The sequence below is a fragment of the Ziziphus jujuba genome, chromosome 7 (assembly GCF_031755915.1).
Source record: "Ziziphus jujuba cultivar Dongzao chromosome 7, ASM3175591v1".
In the NCBI taxonomy this organism is placed as follows: Eukaryota; Viridiplantae; Streptophyta; class Magnoliopsida; order Rosales; family Rhamnaceae; genus Ziziphus; species Ziziphus jujuba.
Genome location: NC_083385.1, coordinates 10,644,285 through 10,659,808, shown reverse-complemented (window position 1 = coordinate 10,659,808; position 15,524 = coordinate 10,644,285). Strand labels below are relative to the sequence as shown.

Sequence of the window (15,524 nt, the reverse complement as noted above, 5' to 3'; positions counted from 1 at the left end):
GTTTTTGGACATTTTCTATTTCCAAAGTTTTCCAGATACATATAATATAGTTTTTCAACATTTTAAAAATCTATCGATATTTCAACTTTTCTTCAAATTCTATATTTCAAAGATAAACGCAGGATCATTTTCGATTTGTAAAATAAAAAATCGTTTTGCAAAACATACAGAGCATGGCCTCAGTGTCCCATATTCTAAAAATTACTTGGTTTGATGGATTTATTAATGCTTGCACATTATATTTTCTTAATCCTCACGCCACCTTACCTGCCGAATAATATATTAAATCTACTTTCTACTTGCTTCCCACTTTTTTTTTTTTTTTTTTCACCAATACATCCTACCCAATCACTAACCGTTAAAGATAGAATTCTTTGGTTTCTTGCAATAGTTAAATTATAAATTTTAATTGCTCTTTAGTTTTGACTCTGCATCTACTTAAAGGATAGTTTTAATAGGTAAAATGATAAGTTCAAAATCAAATTGCTAGCTTTCCATATCCTCTCGATTATTCCAAACCGAGTAATGGCATTCAAAACTTTTGGCTTAACATTCAGTGTCGACCAAACCCTATTGGCCAGGTATAACTGCCAAATCGGACATTATTGTCCCCTGTTCTGCTCTTTTTTTACGCTCACGCCGGCGACGCTTTTGGATGACTTTTTTTTTTCTTTGGTCCACGACTTCAAATAGTAGCCAAGTTAGAAAAACCATGAATTGCCATTTATTTACCTTTTTTTTTTGTTTTTTTTTTCTTTGTTCCGTAATTAATTTCCAACTTTGAGTTCTTTTTCTCAACTGAGTCGGCCAAATAATTATTTATACATATTTACTCTCTGTGATTTTTCTTTTTTAAATTGTTACAGAGAAGACTAATTTTCTGAGCACAATTATAAGTTTCATAAATATTAGGGAAAATTTTAAATCATAATAACACTTTTTTTTGTCTTTTTTTTTCTCTGCTAACACTCTTCATGTTAGGTTTGCTTAACATAAAGCCGCGCCTAATTTTCTTAAACTTACTTACATAGAAGCTGGGAGTAATTAAAATAAGTTAAACAAAACTGTGTAGTCATCTTTTCTTATTTCTTTTGTTTGTGTCAAAAGTATTAATTATTGATGTATAACACCAAATTGCAATTTTTCTGAACCGTCCAACGATGAAGTCGATGGGTATGGATGAAAAGCTTTCTTAAGCTGATTATACCTTCCAATGTCAAAATTATGTAGCTTCATCAATTTCCTCTGCTTTGCACTGAACCGGCTGTGGTAAAACCCTTCAAAAGAAGGCTCTATGGAGGTCCTGAGGAAAAATGCATAGCCAGCCATGAAATACGTTGATGTCACATAGAAGCAAATGGGCTCCATGACATCCCATGATAGTTCCCAAAATGTGAGCCTCATGAAACCTGCTGTTTGGACAACGAGAAAACCAAGTCCACCCCAAAGCTCCCTACGGACCAAGGACTTAGCCTTTTTGTCAATTTCTGCCTTCTGCTTTTCCATTTCTTCTAGCTCTTTTCTTCTTGGGTCATTGAGGTTTGCTTGGGGGATTGGAATCAGTTCTTGGATAGCTTTCGCAATCTGTAAAATGAAAACAGTTTGAAACGTTTGGGTAAAAAATGGATCGACCCAACTTGCTTTCTACGTTAAGTTTCAGGCATTTAAAAGGTTCAAGCATGTGACAACTATGAACTTAAAGTCCTGAACGACTACATTGAATAATGGCTTTAATTAAATTTTTAAAACATGGTACCTTTTCCTCCAAGGATTATTAACCCAAAAAAAAAAAAAAAAAAAAAACAGAGACAAATTTCAGAAAAACGCGTTTTCAAAAGCAAAATTCAATCCGAAAACCAGCTCTATCGCAATAATGTGATGGACGATGATTAAAAAATATTAACAAGTAATAAAATAAAATCAAACAAATTAGTTCCTTTAAGCTAATGATAATATTCCACATCATATTATCAAAGCCAAGAGAAAAGAATAGGCACAAAACCATGATCTGTAAAGTATTATGCTCCTATTTTTAGTTTAATAAAACTTGATGATCAACCTCCCCGACCGGCTTTTCTTCCACCAAAGAAACCTAGTCCTACCAATTTTTTGGAAACCTACACAAAAATACATCTAGTGAGGTCCAAAGGCATAATTAAAATGTTAGGAAGAAGACCCATAGTATATCGTTTTCCACTTTCACTGATTTATGAAAATGACATGAATCCATCCCCTCCCATCTTTTCTTTTTCCTTATATATATATATTTTTTCCATGCCTAATCAAATTGAAATTTACACCCACCCATTTTTATTCGTTTTCTATATCTTTTTTTTTTTTCCCCCTTAATTACGATTTTTTTTTTTTTTTTTTTTTGAAAATAGTTATAGCCTCCAAAATTAGGAGGAAATTCTTGGGAAAAAAATAAAAAATCTTGTGCCACTGTAGAAACTGAAATGGCTTTAATTGATCCTTCCAAAAGCCCTATAAGTGACCCACGATTTTAGATCTGGCGAAACAACAAAGTTTCAATTTCCTGTGGAGAAAAAAAAAAAAAAAAAAACAAACAAACAAAGAATAATCATAAAAAAGCATCAGTTTTCGGTATTGTCCTTTAATTTAAAAAGTAAATTTGATAAAATAATATTTGAATCTCGTGAATTGAACCTAACCCATTCAGGACCATGACAATCTGAGACATAACAACAAAATTAAAAAGCACAAAAGCTGATACAAAAATTAAAATTGAAATCTATTTGGTCAAATTTCTTCAAGAATATAGTAAGAGAATCAAGAAACGAGATATTCACCTGCTCGGGCTTCAAGAACACAACGTTTCCCAAGACGATAACGCTGCCACTCTCATCCAGCTTTCTGGCTAACCGTCGACCCTCTTCCAGATCCGAACAGCTTTCCCCGCATATCCGTACAAAATCCGAAAATGGAATCCAGCTGTTTTGGATCTCTCTCAGTCTCGATTTCACCGCCTCTAACTGCGCCACGCTCAGCAACTTTTTCGCATCCTCAACTCTCAGTCCCGACCTCACCATAGCCGAGGCCTCCTCCACCGGCGGCGGCGGCGGCGGCGGCGGAGTCAGGACTTCAAGCCGAATACGGTCCTGCGCAATGCCTATGGACTTGAGCTTGTTCATCAGGTTTTCTCCGATCGGAAGCGATCGAATCTCAGTTGAAAGGGACGGCTGGAGAATAGCCCTCTTGTGAAGGAACCGCCGGAAAATTCCATTATCTCCAGGATCCGGAGCGATCTTCGTACGGTTCGGGTTGGGAGGGATACTTGTTTGGGTCGAGGACGAAGATATCCGACCGTTTGTGATTTTGGAAATGTTGAACAGACGCTGAGCCAGTGTTTTTTTGAACGCCATTGATGATCTGCTCTCTAAGGTAAAAAATCCTAGACGGAGAGAATAGGGTTTCAGGAATGGGATTTTTCTCGAAGCTTTTTGGTGATTGAGAAATAAAAAAGCCTTTGCTGGTTTTGAGCGAATGGAACAAGGTAAGTCTTTTGCTTTATATAGGTGTCCCATTTGAAAGGAAGACCAAGATATATTGAAAATACCGTGGTATTTTGAGTTTCATTAAGTTGGAGGGAGAGAAATCTGCATTGCTGTTATGGACGAGAAATTAATCCAGCCTTATAATTTGGAATATTCGCTGTATTGGTTGATTAGCACTTTTACAATAGCATTGAATTATTCCCACGGAAGTAACTCCTCCAGGAAACGGTTTAACATCTCGCCAACAACGCGATAATTTGATGCCTCTAAATTCACGAGAGGAAAAATCTTAGAATCGGCTGAATCACCACACACGTGGTTGGCTATTTTGTAATGATCAAAACTACCTGACCGTTCCATCATATGATTTCTTTAACGCAGGGGTGTCAAAGTGGACCTTTTTTTTTTTTGTTTTTTAATTAATTAAATTGCTAAGCATGATTAGTGTGGAGGAACGGTCATGTTTTCCACGTGGAATGGAACAACCAATCGTTATCCTTTAAAGTCAAAGTAATAACATAGGATTGCTTACATGGGATAAGTTTCTCCTCCTGTGTTTGAGCAAAGGAAAGTAGGGATATGGCAGCTCAGCGATAACTGGGTGAGGGCGATGGGCGTTGCGTGAACGCAAACGTGTCGCCACATACACAATTTCCACGTCAGAATATAAATGTTTTTAATTCCTTTTGGGAATTATTTTATTTATTTATTTATTTATTTTTACTTGGGGAAGAGTTTTATAACAGATTTTTTTTTAAGGTAATATTTCACCAGGAATAATTTGCCAGGTGGCATGTGGTGAGTGGGTTTCCAGATTAAACCTCCACGGGTTGTGGACTGTCAAACGGTTGCCGAAGGATCAGTATAGAGGGTGTGCATAAAACCCGACGGACAGAGAAAACCGACCGACCGACCGACCTGGGCCCACCGAAATTTTTCGGTGACCAACGACTGATCGGTCGGGCCATTCTCATTGCTCCAAGTGGACCTCGGTCGTTTTGCTTCTTCCAAATTCCAATTTTCAGCTAGGTCAATTAATTGATTATTGAAAAAAAAATATAAAATTTCTGTCTAAAAATATAGTGACTCTTTGCATTTTTACCACTAATAAAGAAATTTATCATACTCATTATATGAAATTCAGAAAATAAATTTGACCAATAATACTCATATTGGTTACCCTCTATGATTCCTTGACAAGTATTTTTAATATTAAAGCAATACTATTGAGTCCTAATTGCTTAAATTAAAGGTGTGTATATATATATATATTTATTTATATAAACAAAAGTAAATGGAATTATTATATAATACTTGGTGATCTACATTATTATATCGGATAAATATTAAATTCTAATGAAAGAAAAAAGAATGGACCCTAAAAGTCCTAGTATCCATTGGAAAATAAACCAAAACTAGAGAGTTATATTTTTGCTACCAAAGGGGACAATTTTGTTGGCATAATTAGCTTATTAGACCATAACTATCCATTAGCTAGATGAATATAATTGAGCTCATTTACTAATTAGAGTAATAGACAAATAAATTCTAATTACGGGGGCTTTACATATTAATTTTTCTTCTCCATAAACCAAGTAATCAGTGCTCTATTAGTCATTAGGTAAATTTGGTCTATGACTATAAGGAGTCACTTCCTTTTCAAAGTTTGTGAACGGTTTCGTAGAACTTCTAAAATTTATTTACCAAAAAAAGAAAATGAAAAAAGAAATTCTGAAACCACCAGATCAGAACCTGTACGTAAGAACCTATCCTTGTCATCCACGAGCTTTGTATTTCATATTTTCATTAATTTCTATATCTCACTAAATGCATGTGCATTTTTTGGGATACAAATAAATATTACATATTAATTTGATCAAGGGATATTTTTATGTTTAGCATAAACTCTTTCTTTGAATAATCTATTTGTCTCAATCAAAATTATTATCTAGGATTATACTCATTCTGTAATCTTTACCACGTGTTCCAAAATTCTATTTCTTTAATTAATTTTTTAATTTACGTAAGTGCATCTGTTATCAATCTAAATAACAATTTTTTTTTTTTTAAAGCATAAATGGTCAAGGGCAATTACGTGTTATTTACTACGAACTCCAAAACTATTTATTTAATTTAATATTTCTTGTGCTTATCACTCTACCAATTATTTCATTCGCAATTGTATATAATACAACTAATTAGATCCTCATTATATTGATTTAAATTCATTTTGCATGTTGGAATTAATTTTGCTTTCGAGAATGTGGAAGCCTGTGTGTTTTAGGTGATTTAAGTTTTGTATCAAACTTTTTTCTTTGATGTAAAACGTTTGAATCAAACGACCATAACAAGAATCATGTTTACAGTTAATCTGAAGTTCACATCATTGTTTACCTATTTCTACGTTCTATAAAAAAAATCATCATTTACGTACAGTATGGAAGCCATTTCTTACTTTTATTTCTGAGTCTTGACCAAAAACAATTTGTAAATGAACAAAATTGAGGAGTTTTTTTTTTTTTTTTTGACATATGAATGAACTGATGGGACTAATTTAGCAGATATATACAAATTCGGCATCCTCTTTCCTTTTATTTATTTAAGGAAAAAAAAAAAAGTAGATGAGGATTGAGGGAGGAGTGGGAACGAAAGCAATAAGTCTTAAATGGGGGACTACGACTGAGACCACCCAACTTGATGATGCCAACCCTATCACAATGCTTTTTCTACAATAATTTTATAGGATTGGATGCTTTTTATTTTAATTTCTTGGTGGTCAATTATTATTATATTTAAAGAAAAAATATCATTACGAAAAAAATAAAAAGAACATCGTTGCTATTTCCCTCTACTTGGTGATATTGGATTGTTTGAAAAATTGTCAATATTTTCATCCTCATTTTATATAATTTGAAGTGTTCCATTAGTAAAATTTATTCCGTAATAAATTGCCCCAACAAAAAAAAAAAAAAACAAAAAAAAAAACAAAAGATTATTCTGTAATACGAGTCAAAACTGTATACGATTTGTTACGCTGGATGGTACGGCAGTGAGATTACTCTCCAAAGTATCGTTGAAATTATATCATATCTATATTGCTCCATCGGCAGATTTCTTTTATTTTTTTATTTATTTCATTGGCGACCATGTAAATGGTATAAGAAATCAAGCTTTATATATTCTCAACCGGTCATGAAATAGACTAATTAACCCTACGATGGGTCTAGATTCTCATATAATTGTCTCTTACCGTATGGGTTATAATATCAATGTGTGACAATAAAAAGTATGAGAGTCATGACTGGTGATTTTAATACATGCAAACTAATTTTTGTTCACCAATTAATTTCCAACCACAATTATAGGCATATATTCTGAGGCATTATTGTTCTACCACGAGAAATGGTGAACAATAATTTTTATTCTCACAAGGTTTGACAGGCTCCACAAGAAAGTATTGATCCTGTTCTCAATCCCTGGCCTGACTTACTAATATGTTTTAGGACTCAGTTTGAAGGTGTCCAACCCACAAATTATGCATCTAATTAAATTATTCTAATTAATCAGTGTAGCTGTTATCCTGTTTGCTTAAAAATGTCGACTGAACAATCACCATATTAATATAATCGGCAGTTGGGTCCAAATGTTTAAAGCAATATGTTCCTCATTAGCTAGCGTTTTGGGGAGGGAGGCACCGTATGGTAAAGACAATGATCTGGCTACTTATTAATTTGTTATAGCGTGTATAGCTAAGCTTAATTTATTAATTTTGTTTGTTATCTAGTGCTTTTGGGTTACACCCTTACCATGCTTTAATAAGATAATATACTGAATAATAGGATAAAGGAAAAGAATACATTAAATGCGTGTGATGTGAGAGTAAAGATAGGATATTCTAAGAATTGATGCAATATATGCAACTTGAAGGATTTATTGTATAATATCATTGTATGTATGTATATATATATAATGTAAAACTTTATTAGTCCCATTAAAAGTGCATATTGAATATTCATTTGGACTATTGCAAAAAATTAATAATACTAAATAGGGTAAAAAAAAATTCCAAACCGCTATGTTTAGGAAAAAAATAATAACATGTCCTCCATTCTCTGAAAAATAAATTCCATTGCCGGGAATCGAACCCGGGTCTCCTGGGTGAAAGCCAGACATCCTAACCGCTGGACGACAATGGAGATTATACTGTCATGATATAGTCATTAAATAAACAGGTCAGAAAATTGGCTTTTACATCCTTCTTCCGTCGTGGGTGCATATTTCGTTCTTGTTTCCCTTTACATTCCGTTACCTATATAACGATAGGGATTCCAAATTAGACAGGAAAATTGAAACAAAACGTTCATTATTTGTTTTTCTATGTTCTCTATTTTGTTTTTTAGCTAAGAAATTCGAAATATACTAATTCATTAGAAATCGTTTGCTTAAACCACAATTAAAATTTACCATTAATTGTGTGTCAAATAATCGATTAACTTACATAACTTTCATTTTATTTAATGGCTCATCAAACTTAGTAGTCTAAAAGATATCAGAAAGTCATTTTGATTTGTGAAGTTAGTTTATCACTTTCAAATAATAAACATGTCCTATACAAGTTTTAAATAACTTTTTTAGGTCCCCATGAAAAAATGTGGTATTCACTATTAATCAAATGTATGTTCATATATGTATATGTGGATTGATCTATGAAAGCTTAATATGGATATGATATTTGTTGGGTAAGACAGACACATTTTGTCTTGTATAAACTACTAACTTATCCTCGAGGATTGACTCTTGTTTGAACAACACAAATATAAAGAAATATGCTGTCTAATTCTCAAAGCAAAATATGCACATCTTTTTGAGTTAAAAATTTTTGTAACTTATCATATCATTTACTCAGGTATGTTTTTATGTGAATAACTCAAACAATATATTAAAAAAACACAGTGGTTTAATTAAAAAAGAAATTACTAACTTATCATGAAGAATTTTGACTCTTTTTTAAGTAACATAAATATAAAAGAAATATGAGTTCTAATTTTATAACCTATTATTTTTATTCATTAAGGGTTTCTTGTGTGAAACGCACCAATAACGTATTAAATGGTTTGTTCTTGAGTGAAAAGCACAAACAATATATTAAAAAAATATAAAGGTTTAGTTAAAATGGAAATTTCTAATTTGTTATTAAGGATTTTGGCTCTTGTTTGAACTGCATAAATGTAAAAGAAATATGGTGTATAGTTCTTAGAACAAAGTATGCACATCTTTTTGGGGGATAAAATTATATAACTTATAATTATCATTTATCAAGGAGATTGTGTAAGAAGCAAAGGTAATACATTAAAGAGGGCTTGTTCTTGAGTAAAATTATATAACTTAGAATTATCATTTATCAAGGATATTGAGTAGGAAGCAAAAATAATACATTAAAGAGGATTTGTTCTTGAGTGAAAAGCACAAACAATATATTAAAAAAATACAATGGTTTAATTAAAACGGAAATTACTAATTGCCATCAAGGATTTTGGCTCTTGTTTGAGCTGCATAAATGTAAAAGAAATACGGCGTATACTTCTTAAAACAAAGCATGCACATCCTTTTGGGGGATAAAATTAGGAAAAAAAATTCCATTGCCGGGAATCGAACCCGGGTCTCCTGGGTGAAAGCCAGACATCCTAACCGCTGGACGACAATGGAATGATGACAATTGTCATAAAACATTAATAATGAAATGCACACCAATGAATTCGATAATAACTACAAATACGATCAACTCGATCGACATGTTTGCGAACCAATTAAGAAACGTAAGAATGTAACACATGATGTACCAATTGGTTAGGAACATAATTAAGCTTTTGATTTGGCGTCAAATGTTCAATCAAATTGCACAACTTCCATTTCTATCTGCTAACCATCAAGCTCAGTAAATACGGAAGTCATTTGTGAAGATTGTCAGTCAATTTGAAGTAATACACCCTAGTTGTTATTTGGATTTTGAGAGCTGAAAGTCTTGGATAAGCCTTCTTCAATGTCGTCTGGTTAAATTGCTAGTAAGTTTGTAATTTGCGACAAAGAGTCAGATGACCATTGAGATGGATGCATAAACTAGGCTTAAGTTAGCACTAAAGTTCAGTAATCTATTTATGGAGAATGAGAGGGTTCCTTGGGGTGAGGCTTTATGGATTCTGGACTCACAAACTCTCTAACGCACATAGAGATTGTTCCACGCTTTACTTTGCCACCAAAAGTGAAAGAACAGGAACTATCAAGAGTCTCCACACCCACCACTTGTTTGATGAAGTGCCTAATAGAGATGTTTATTCGATTAACTCTATTCTCGCCTCGTACACCCGCAACCGCGACTTTTCTGCTACATGGGATTTCTTCTGTGGTGCGCATCGCAAGGAATCTAAACTTGATGCTAAGAGTTTTACCCCCATCTTGGTTGCATGCTCGGCATTGTCGAACACAATGTGTGGTAAACAAGTTCATTGTCTCATGATTAAAACGGGCACAGAGTCTGGAATCGTGACAAAAACTGCTCTCATGGACATGTACTCAAGGTATTGCTATTTGGATGACTCGGTCAAGATCTTTGAAGAGATGGAATTCAAGGATGTTGTGACTTGGAATGCTTTGCTTTCAAGCTTTCTACGACATGGTCTTGTTCAAGAAGCATTTGCTGTGTTCAAAGCAATGAGGAGGGACAGAGTAGAGTTTAGTGAATTTACTTTGTGTTCGGTGCTAAAAGCTTGTGCCTTCCTGAAGGCCCTTCGACAGGGTAAACAGGTTCATGCATTGGTGGTAATAATGGGCCGTGATGTGGTTTTGGGTACTGCTCTAATTGACTTCTACTCCGATGTCGGGCATTTTGGCGAGGCCATCAAAGTTTACTCTGGTTTGGATTGCAGAAAGGACGATATCATGCGTAATTCACTAATTTTTGGTTGTGTTCAGAATCGCAAGTATGAAGAGGTGTTTCCTATTATGCGTACCATGAAACCTAACATGGTTGCTCTAACTAGCACTCTCACTGCTTGCTCAGAGCTTTCAAATTTGTGGACTGGAAAGCAGATACACTGTGTCGCTATGCGTCATGATTTTACATCCGAGACTCAATTGTGCAATGCACTACTGGACATGTATGCAAAATGTGGGAAGATTTCAGATGCTCGATCTCTGTTTAATGGGATTTGTAATAAAGATGTGGTTTCTTGGACAAGCATGATAAATGCTTATGGAAGCCATGGACATGGGCTTGAAGCTCTTGACCTGTTCAAGAAGATGGGGGAAAAAAGAAGTGGAGTGTTGCCAAATTCTGTGACTTTTCTTACTGTTTTATCAGCCTGTGGGCATTCAGGTCTGGTGGATGAGGGACGAGAATGTTTTAATTCGATGAGGGAGAAGTATAGTCTGTGCCCAGGTATAGAGCATTATGCTTGCTTGATAGATATGTTGGGTCGTGCTGGTCAAATAGATGAGATGTGGTATCTTTTTTATGATATGGTTAAGGATGGTATCGTGCCTCCTGCAGCAATATGGATAGCACTCTTGAATGCTAGTGGTTATAATTTGGATGCAAATAGGGGCGAGTTTGCTGCAAAGCAACTGCTGCAATTAGAGCCAAATAAGCCTGAGAATTATATTTTGGTATCAAACTTCTATGCGGCAGTTGGAAGGTGGGATTGTGTAGACAAGTTTAGAAGCGCCATGGGGATGAAAGGTCTGATTAAGGAAGCTGGGAGTAGCTGGGTTACTACAGTCTCGCAGTGTCATGGAAATGCTATCGCATTTTCTGTTTGATAGAGTACTAAACTATTTTTTTTTTATTTTTTTACTTATTTTTCTTAGGGGAGACTAAAAGATTGCCTTGTTAAAAATATTGTGAAACTCTTAATGTCCATTGAATAAATTGATATAATATTCATAAATTTGGCATGGTTGTAAAACCTTTGAGAATATATTTACAAATCCTAAATTCGACCAAACCTAGAAGAAAGTCCATTTTGTTTAGAATATATTGCAATTATTGATAAAAAATAAAAAGAAATATAAAACCAAGTAAATTTATATAATTTATCTTACTATGTGATGTACAATTTTTCTGTCCCATCTTTATTTTAAAATTTTTTATTTTAAACACAATTGATTCAATATTTTTGTTCTTTTTTCTAATTAATTTGTCTAAAAATGGTAAATAGTTATTGGAACAGAAAATTAAGCTGAGTTTATGTGGAAATTCAGTTTGAATCGTAGAGTGGGATAAGGAACGGTGTTCTTGAAAGAGATTCCACAGTAGCATTAAAATGATAACAAAAGTTACAAAACAAGCAAGAAACCTTGCCGCATGAACATTTTTGGTGAAGCGAGCGACTTGGTCATGCGGTAACCTTACTTTGACCTCGGTTTGCGTTCAAAGTATGTACGGAAGGTTGTACCTCGAACTTTATCTTAATTGAATAATATTTCTTATATTTGATATTTTCACCAATAAATCTTATCTTTAGTATGTTTATATGTATACAGGGAAAATGACGTATTTTTGTTGTGAAAGTCTGCCTGCTGATTTAGAAAGGGGTTGCTGGTTTGGGAATATGATGAGCGAAATCGGAAGTAAAATTTCTAACGTACACTAGCGGCTAGCTCTCTGTTTTGAGCCCACAGTTCCCAAGTCCACGTCATGTCATGAGTCATAAGTCATGACGGTCAAAACCTAGGATGTATCATGTATATCTACCCAAATGCCAAAAAAAGGAAAAAAAATGTCTCTATTGACATTCAAAGCTTATGTATTATTAAATAATTTTTATATTCTTCCTCTTCCTTCTAGAACTGAATTTTTTTTGGAGAGATTTTTAATTATGATTTGAAGAGATTCTTAATAGTAATACGCATCATTAATTCCAAAAGTGATCTAACCTATAGAATGGTAGACCTTTGCCATTGGCTTCTCATATATTCTTGAGGCTCACTAGATATACAAAATGAATATATTTTCATTATGAAATTGCACACATTCCTCATTCTGCTGCATAAAACTACTAATATATATACATACCACAAAGAATATGGGAATAATTAATGAAATCAAGAACTGAAAAAGCATAACCTTTTCCTGAGAACAAAGATACTAATATTATAATATTTTTTAAGTTAATTTATCTTTGAACAATAAACATTTGACAAAGTTGCGTTTGCGATGCAAAAAATTTGCCTTTTCATTTATATACATCTTGGTTTCCCATCATGATGAAAGGACCAAAGCATACTACATATATATATATATATATATATACATACACATTTACATTTTGCACTTATATACATAGAAAAGATGTACATACATATAAATTCCAAGTTATTAATTAAGCCACCATCATTTGGTGAAACTCATTAAAATCAACCACTCCATTGCCGTCAGTATCAAAGGCTTGAATCATAGCCACACACTCGTCGTAAGATTTAGCATCACCGAGACGACACAACATCCTCTGCAAGCTTTTGGGTGTTATGCAACCTTTCTCCAATTCGAACATCTCGAACGCCTTCCTCAAATCTTCTTCTTCAGCATCCTTTTTCATCAGCTTTAGGAAATCTTTGAAATCAATCAAATCGTCTCCATCTTCATCGAGATCATTGATCACCTCCTGAGCCTCTTCATGGGACATGTACTCACCGACCGATCCGAAATACGATCTTAGTTCCAAGGCCGATACTTTGCCATCACCATTCCCATCGAAATAGCTAAAGACTTGTCTCAGCTGATAATCTTCTCCGCTGCCGCTGTTGATTCTTGGTGTTCTAGGAGACAGAGGAGAGGCAGGGGAGCTTATCGTTGAGCTGGGTTTTGATCCACGACGACCATTGAAGCTTAGCTTAAGACTCTTATTAGCGAACCATTTAGAGGATTTGGAAACTCGATTATCACTATTTGCCATTGGAGGAAGAAAGCAATAATTTTTTTTCTTGAATTAAACTTAATATGCAGCAGATGTAACAGCTTTATATAGAAGGAGAAAAGGCACAAGTATCCAACTATATGACGCTTGTTTCTTGTGGAATAAAGAGCATGGGTACTTGCAATTGGAACTTCTAGGCAGAAGGAAAGTGCTTGGCAATTTCCTAATGGGTCCCAAAAAATTTGACTGCGTACTTTGCTTTGAAATGTTATTAAGCTTTATATATGCATATATACACACACACACACACACACACATATATATATATATATATACATGTCTGTGTAATAATAATTCGTAACGCCATACTACAATAGCGTCTAATCTTAAATTATTTAGGATTTTTTTGTTGTTTATTTAACTTGAAACTTCTATTTTTGTTTATTTATTTTTTTAATAAAGTCTATCTAATTTGCTTTAATTACTCTCTTTAGATGAGGGGGATTCTTTTGGCACAAGTTTGGTTTTTTTTTTTTTGTTTCTCTTTACAAAAAATTATTGATGCACAATGAGCATTTTCCTAAAATTAATGAAGTTCACAACTTGTTAAATTTTCCAGTAACATTTTGCTTAACCTCAATGAAGCGTTCAAAACGACTCCTCTAAATAAAACCAGAAATAAAAAGCTATTTTATAGAGGTATTAAATAATTTGTCTAATAACCAAATTTAAAATTAAAAAAAAAAAAAAAAAAAACTCTGCTTTGCATTGATTAGATTTCAGCCTTTCAGGTACGTACATTTTGGAATGCGTTCCACAGACGTTTTCAATGGCTTTGGAAGGTAGATGGTGCTTTCAATGTGACTTGGACATCCTTACCTAATTCACCATGAATTAGGAATTCTTTCTGCTGAGCATCATGCACAAATATTTATGCATGGGACACCTTCTGAAAGGTCCACAAACCCAATTTGAAATATTTTACGTTGGAATATTACATATAAGCAGGAAATGAATTGAGCAACATAAGCCTATTTGTCACCTGATAGAAAAAATTTATATACATATATATTTTTTATGATAAATGTAAATAAATATAAAACATTTTATTCTTGTTTCCTAACGTTTGGTAATTGGTATGGTGTAAGTAGATAAATTAGGTAAACTTTCGGTTGTTTGATCTGCTTTGGACAACTTGATTGTTTGATTTTTTATTTTTTTTTTTTGGGGGGGGGGGGGGGGGTAATAAACTTGTTTGTTAGATATTGAATATGAAACAACGAAAAAAAGAAAAAAAAAAAAAAAGTATTTTATCTCCAACCTCAGCTCTTACATAGACTTAACGCAGGAGGTAGATGATCAGAAGTGGCTCAGCTAGGTTTTCAATGATTGATACGTTCGGTGCACCTGCAAATTGTGTATTCTGAAGGAGCATAGTCACATTAACATCGTGTAGACCAAGTTTCACGAGTATCTTGGAAATGACATTGAGTAGTCAAACTTGACCCTATACTTCGTTGGTTTCATGTTAGAGACATGTTTCAAGTTGAGCTAGCCAGAGTTAAACATGTGTCAACCGCAATTAACGAAAGCATAGTAAGCGAGATTGCCTACCCCAACTTTTAGTGATGGTTTGGTAACTTTCCATATCGTCACGAGGATTGAACAAAAAACTATTGGAGGTTGATAATTGCAACGAAACTCCCAATGCATTTTGTTCGTCTTTTCTTCTCATCAACATGGAAAGTGCACAGCAGCTTCCTCGGTGATCAATATTGTGTAGTTTACTGAACAAGTGGATACATGAGTGATCAATATTGTATAGTTTACTGTACAAGTGGATACTTGTTTAGAGTTATGACATCATCATAACTCAAGTAATTAAGCTATAAGTTCATTGCGAAGTCAGCCTACTTGGTTTGATTGTAACGTAATACCAGTACAGCTCAGCTAAATTGGTTTTTCCTAACTAATAGTTAGCTGGATACTATTTCTATTTGTATTATGTTGAATTAAATTAATATTTGTGGACTTGACATAATCAATTACTCACTTACAGGGCCTATTTATGCCATTAATGGGACTGGCTTATTTTATT

At 33.8% G+C, this 15,524-nt stretch overlaps 3 protein-coding genes and 2 non-coding genes across 5 annotated transcripts; 1 reads left to right on the top strand and 4 right to left on the bottom strand.

The window, feature by feature from the left end:
• Positions 1 to 1,050: 1,050 nt before the first annotated feature.
• LOC107424860 (calcium uniporter protein 2, mitochondrial) lies at positions 1,051 to 3,515 on the bottom strand. The gene is made up of 2 exons (XM_016034744.4): positions 2,811 to 3,515; positions 1,051 to 1,584 (listed from the first exon to the last, which is right to left on the bottom strand). Exons 1-2 carry the CDS (start codon positions 3,381 to 3,383, stop codon positions 1,114 to 1,116), a joined length of 1,044 nt encoding a protein of 347 aa, XP_015890230.3. The 5' UTR covers positions 3,384 to 3,515; the 3' UTR covers positions 1,051 to 1,113.
• A 4,124-nt stretch (positions 3,516 to 7,639) lies between these two features.
• Positions 7,640 to 7,711, bottom strand: TRNAE-UUC (transfer RNA glutamic acid (anticodon UUC)). The gene has a single exon. It is a non-coding gene; the product is annotated as a tRNA-Glu (tRNA).
• Positions 7,712 to 9,149: 1,438 nt separating this feature from the next.
• Positions 9,150 to 9,221, bottom strand: TRNAE-UUC (transfer RNA glutamic acid (anticodon UUC)). Its single transcript has one exon. It is a non-coding gene; the product is annotated as a tRNA-Glu (tRNA).
• Positions 9,222 to 9,290: 69 nt separating this feature from the next.
• On the top strand, positions 9,291 to 11,458 carry LOC107424825 (pentatricopeptide repeat-containing protein At5g66500, mitochondrial). Its single transcript, XM_016034701.4, has one exon. It carries the CDS (start codon positions 9,678 to 9,680, stop codon positions 11,328 to 11,330), a length of 1,653 nt encoding a protein of 550 aa, XP_015890187.3. The 5' UTR covers positions 9,291 to 9,677; the 3' UTR covers positions 11,331 to 11,458.
• A 1,262-nt stretch (positions 11,459 to 12,720) lies between these two features.
• LOC107424831 (probable calcium-binding protein CML41) lies at positions 12,721 to 13,584 on the bottom strand. Its single transcript, XM_016034706.4, has one exon. The coding sequence runs from the start codon at positions 13,463 to 13,465 to the stop codon at positions 12,893 to 12,895; it is 573 nt and encodes a 190-aa protein (XP_015890192.2). The 5' UTR covers positions 13,466 to 13,584; the 3' UTR covers positions 12,721 to 12,892.
• Between the last annotated feature and the right edge of the window lie 1,940 nt (positions 13,585 to 15,524).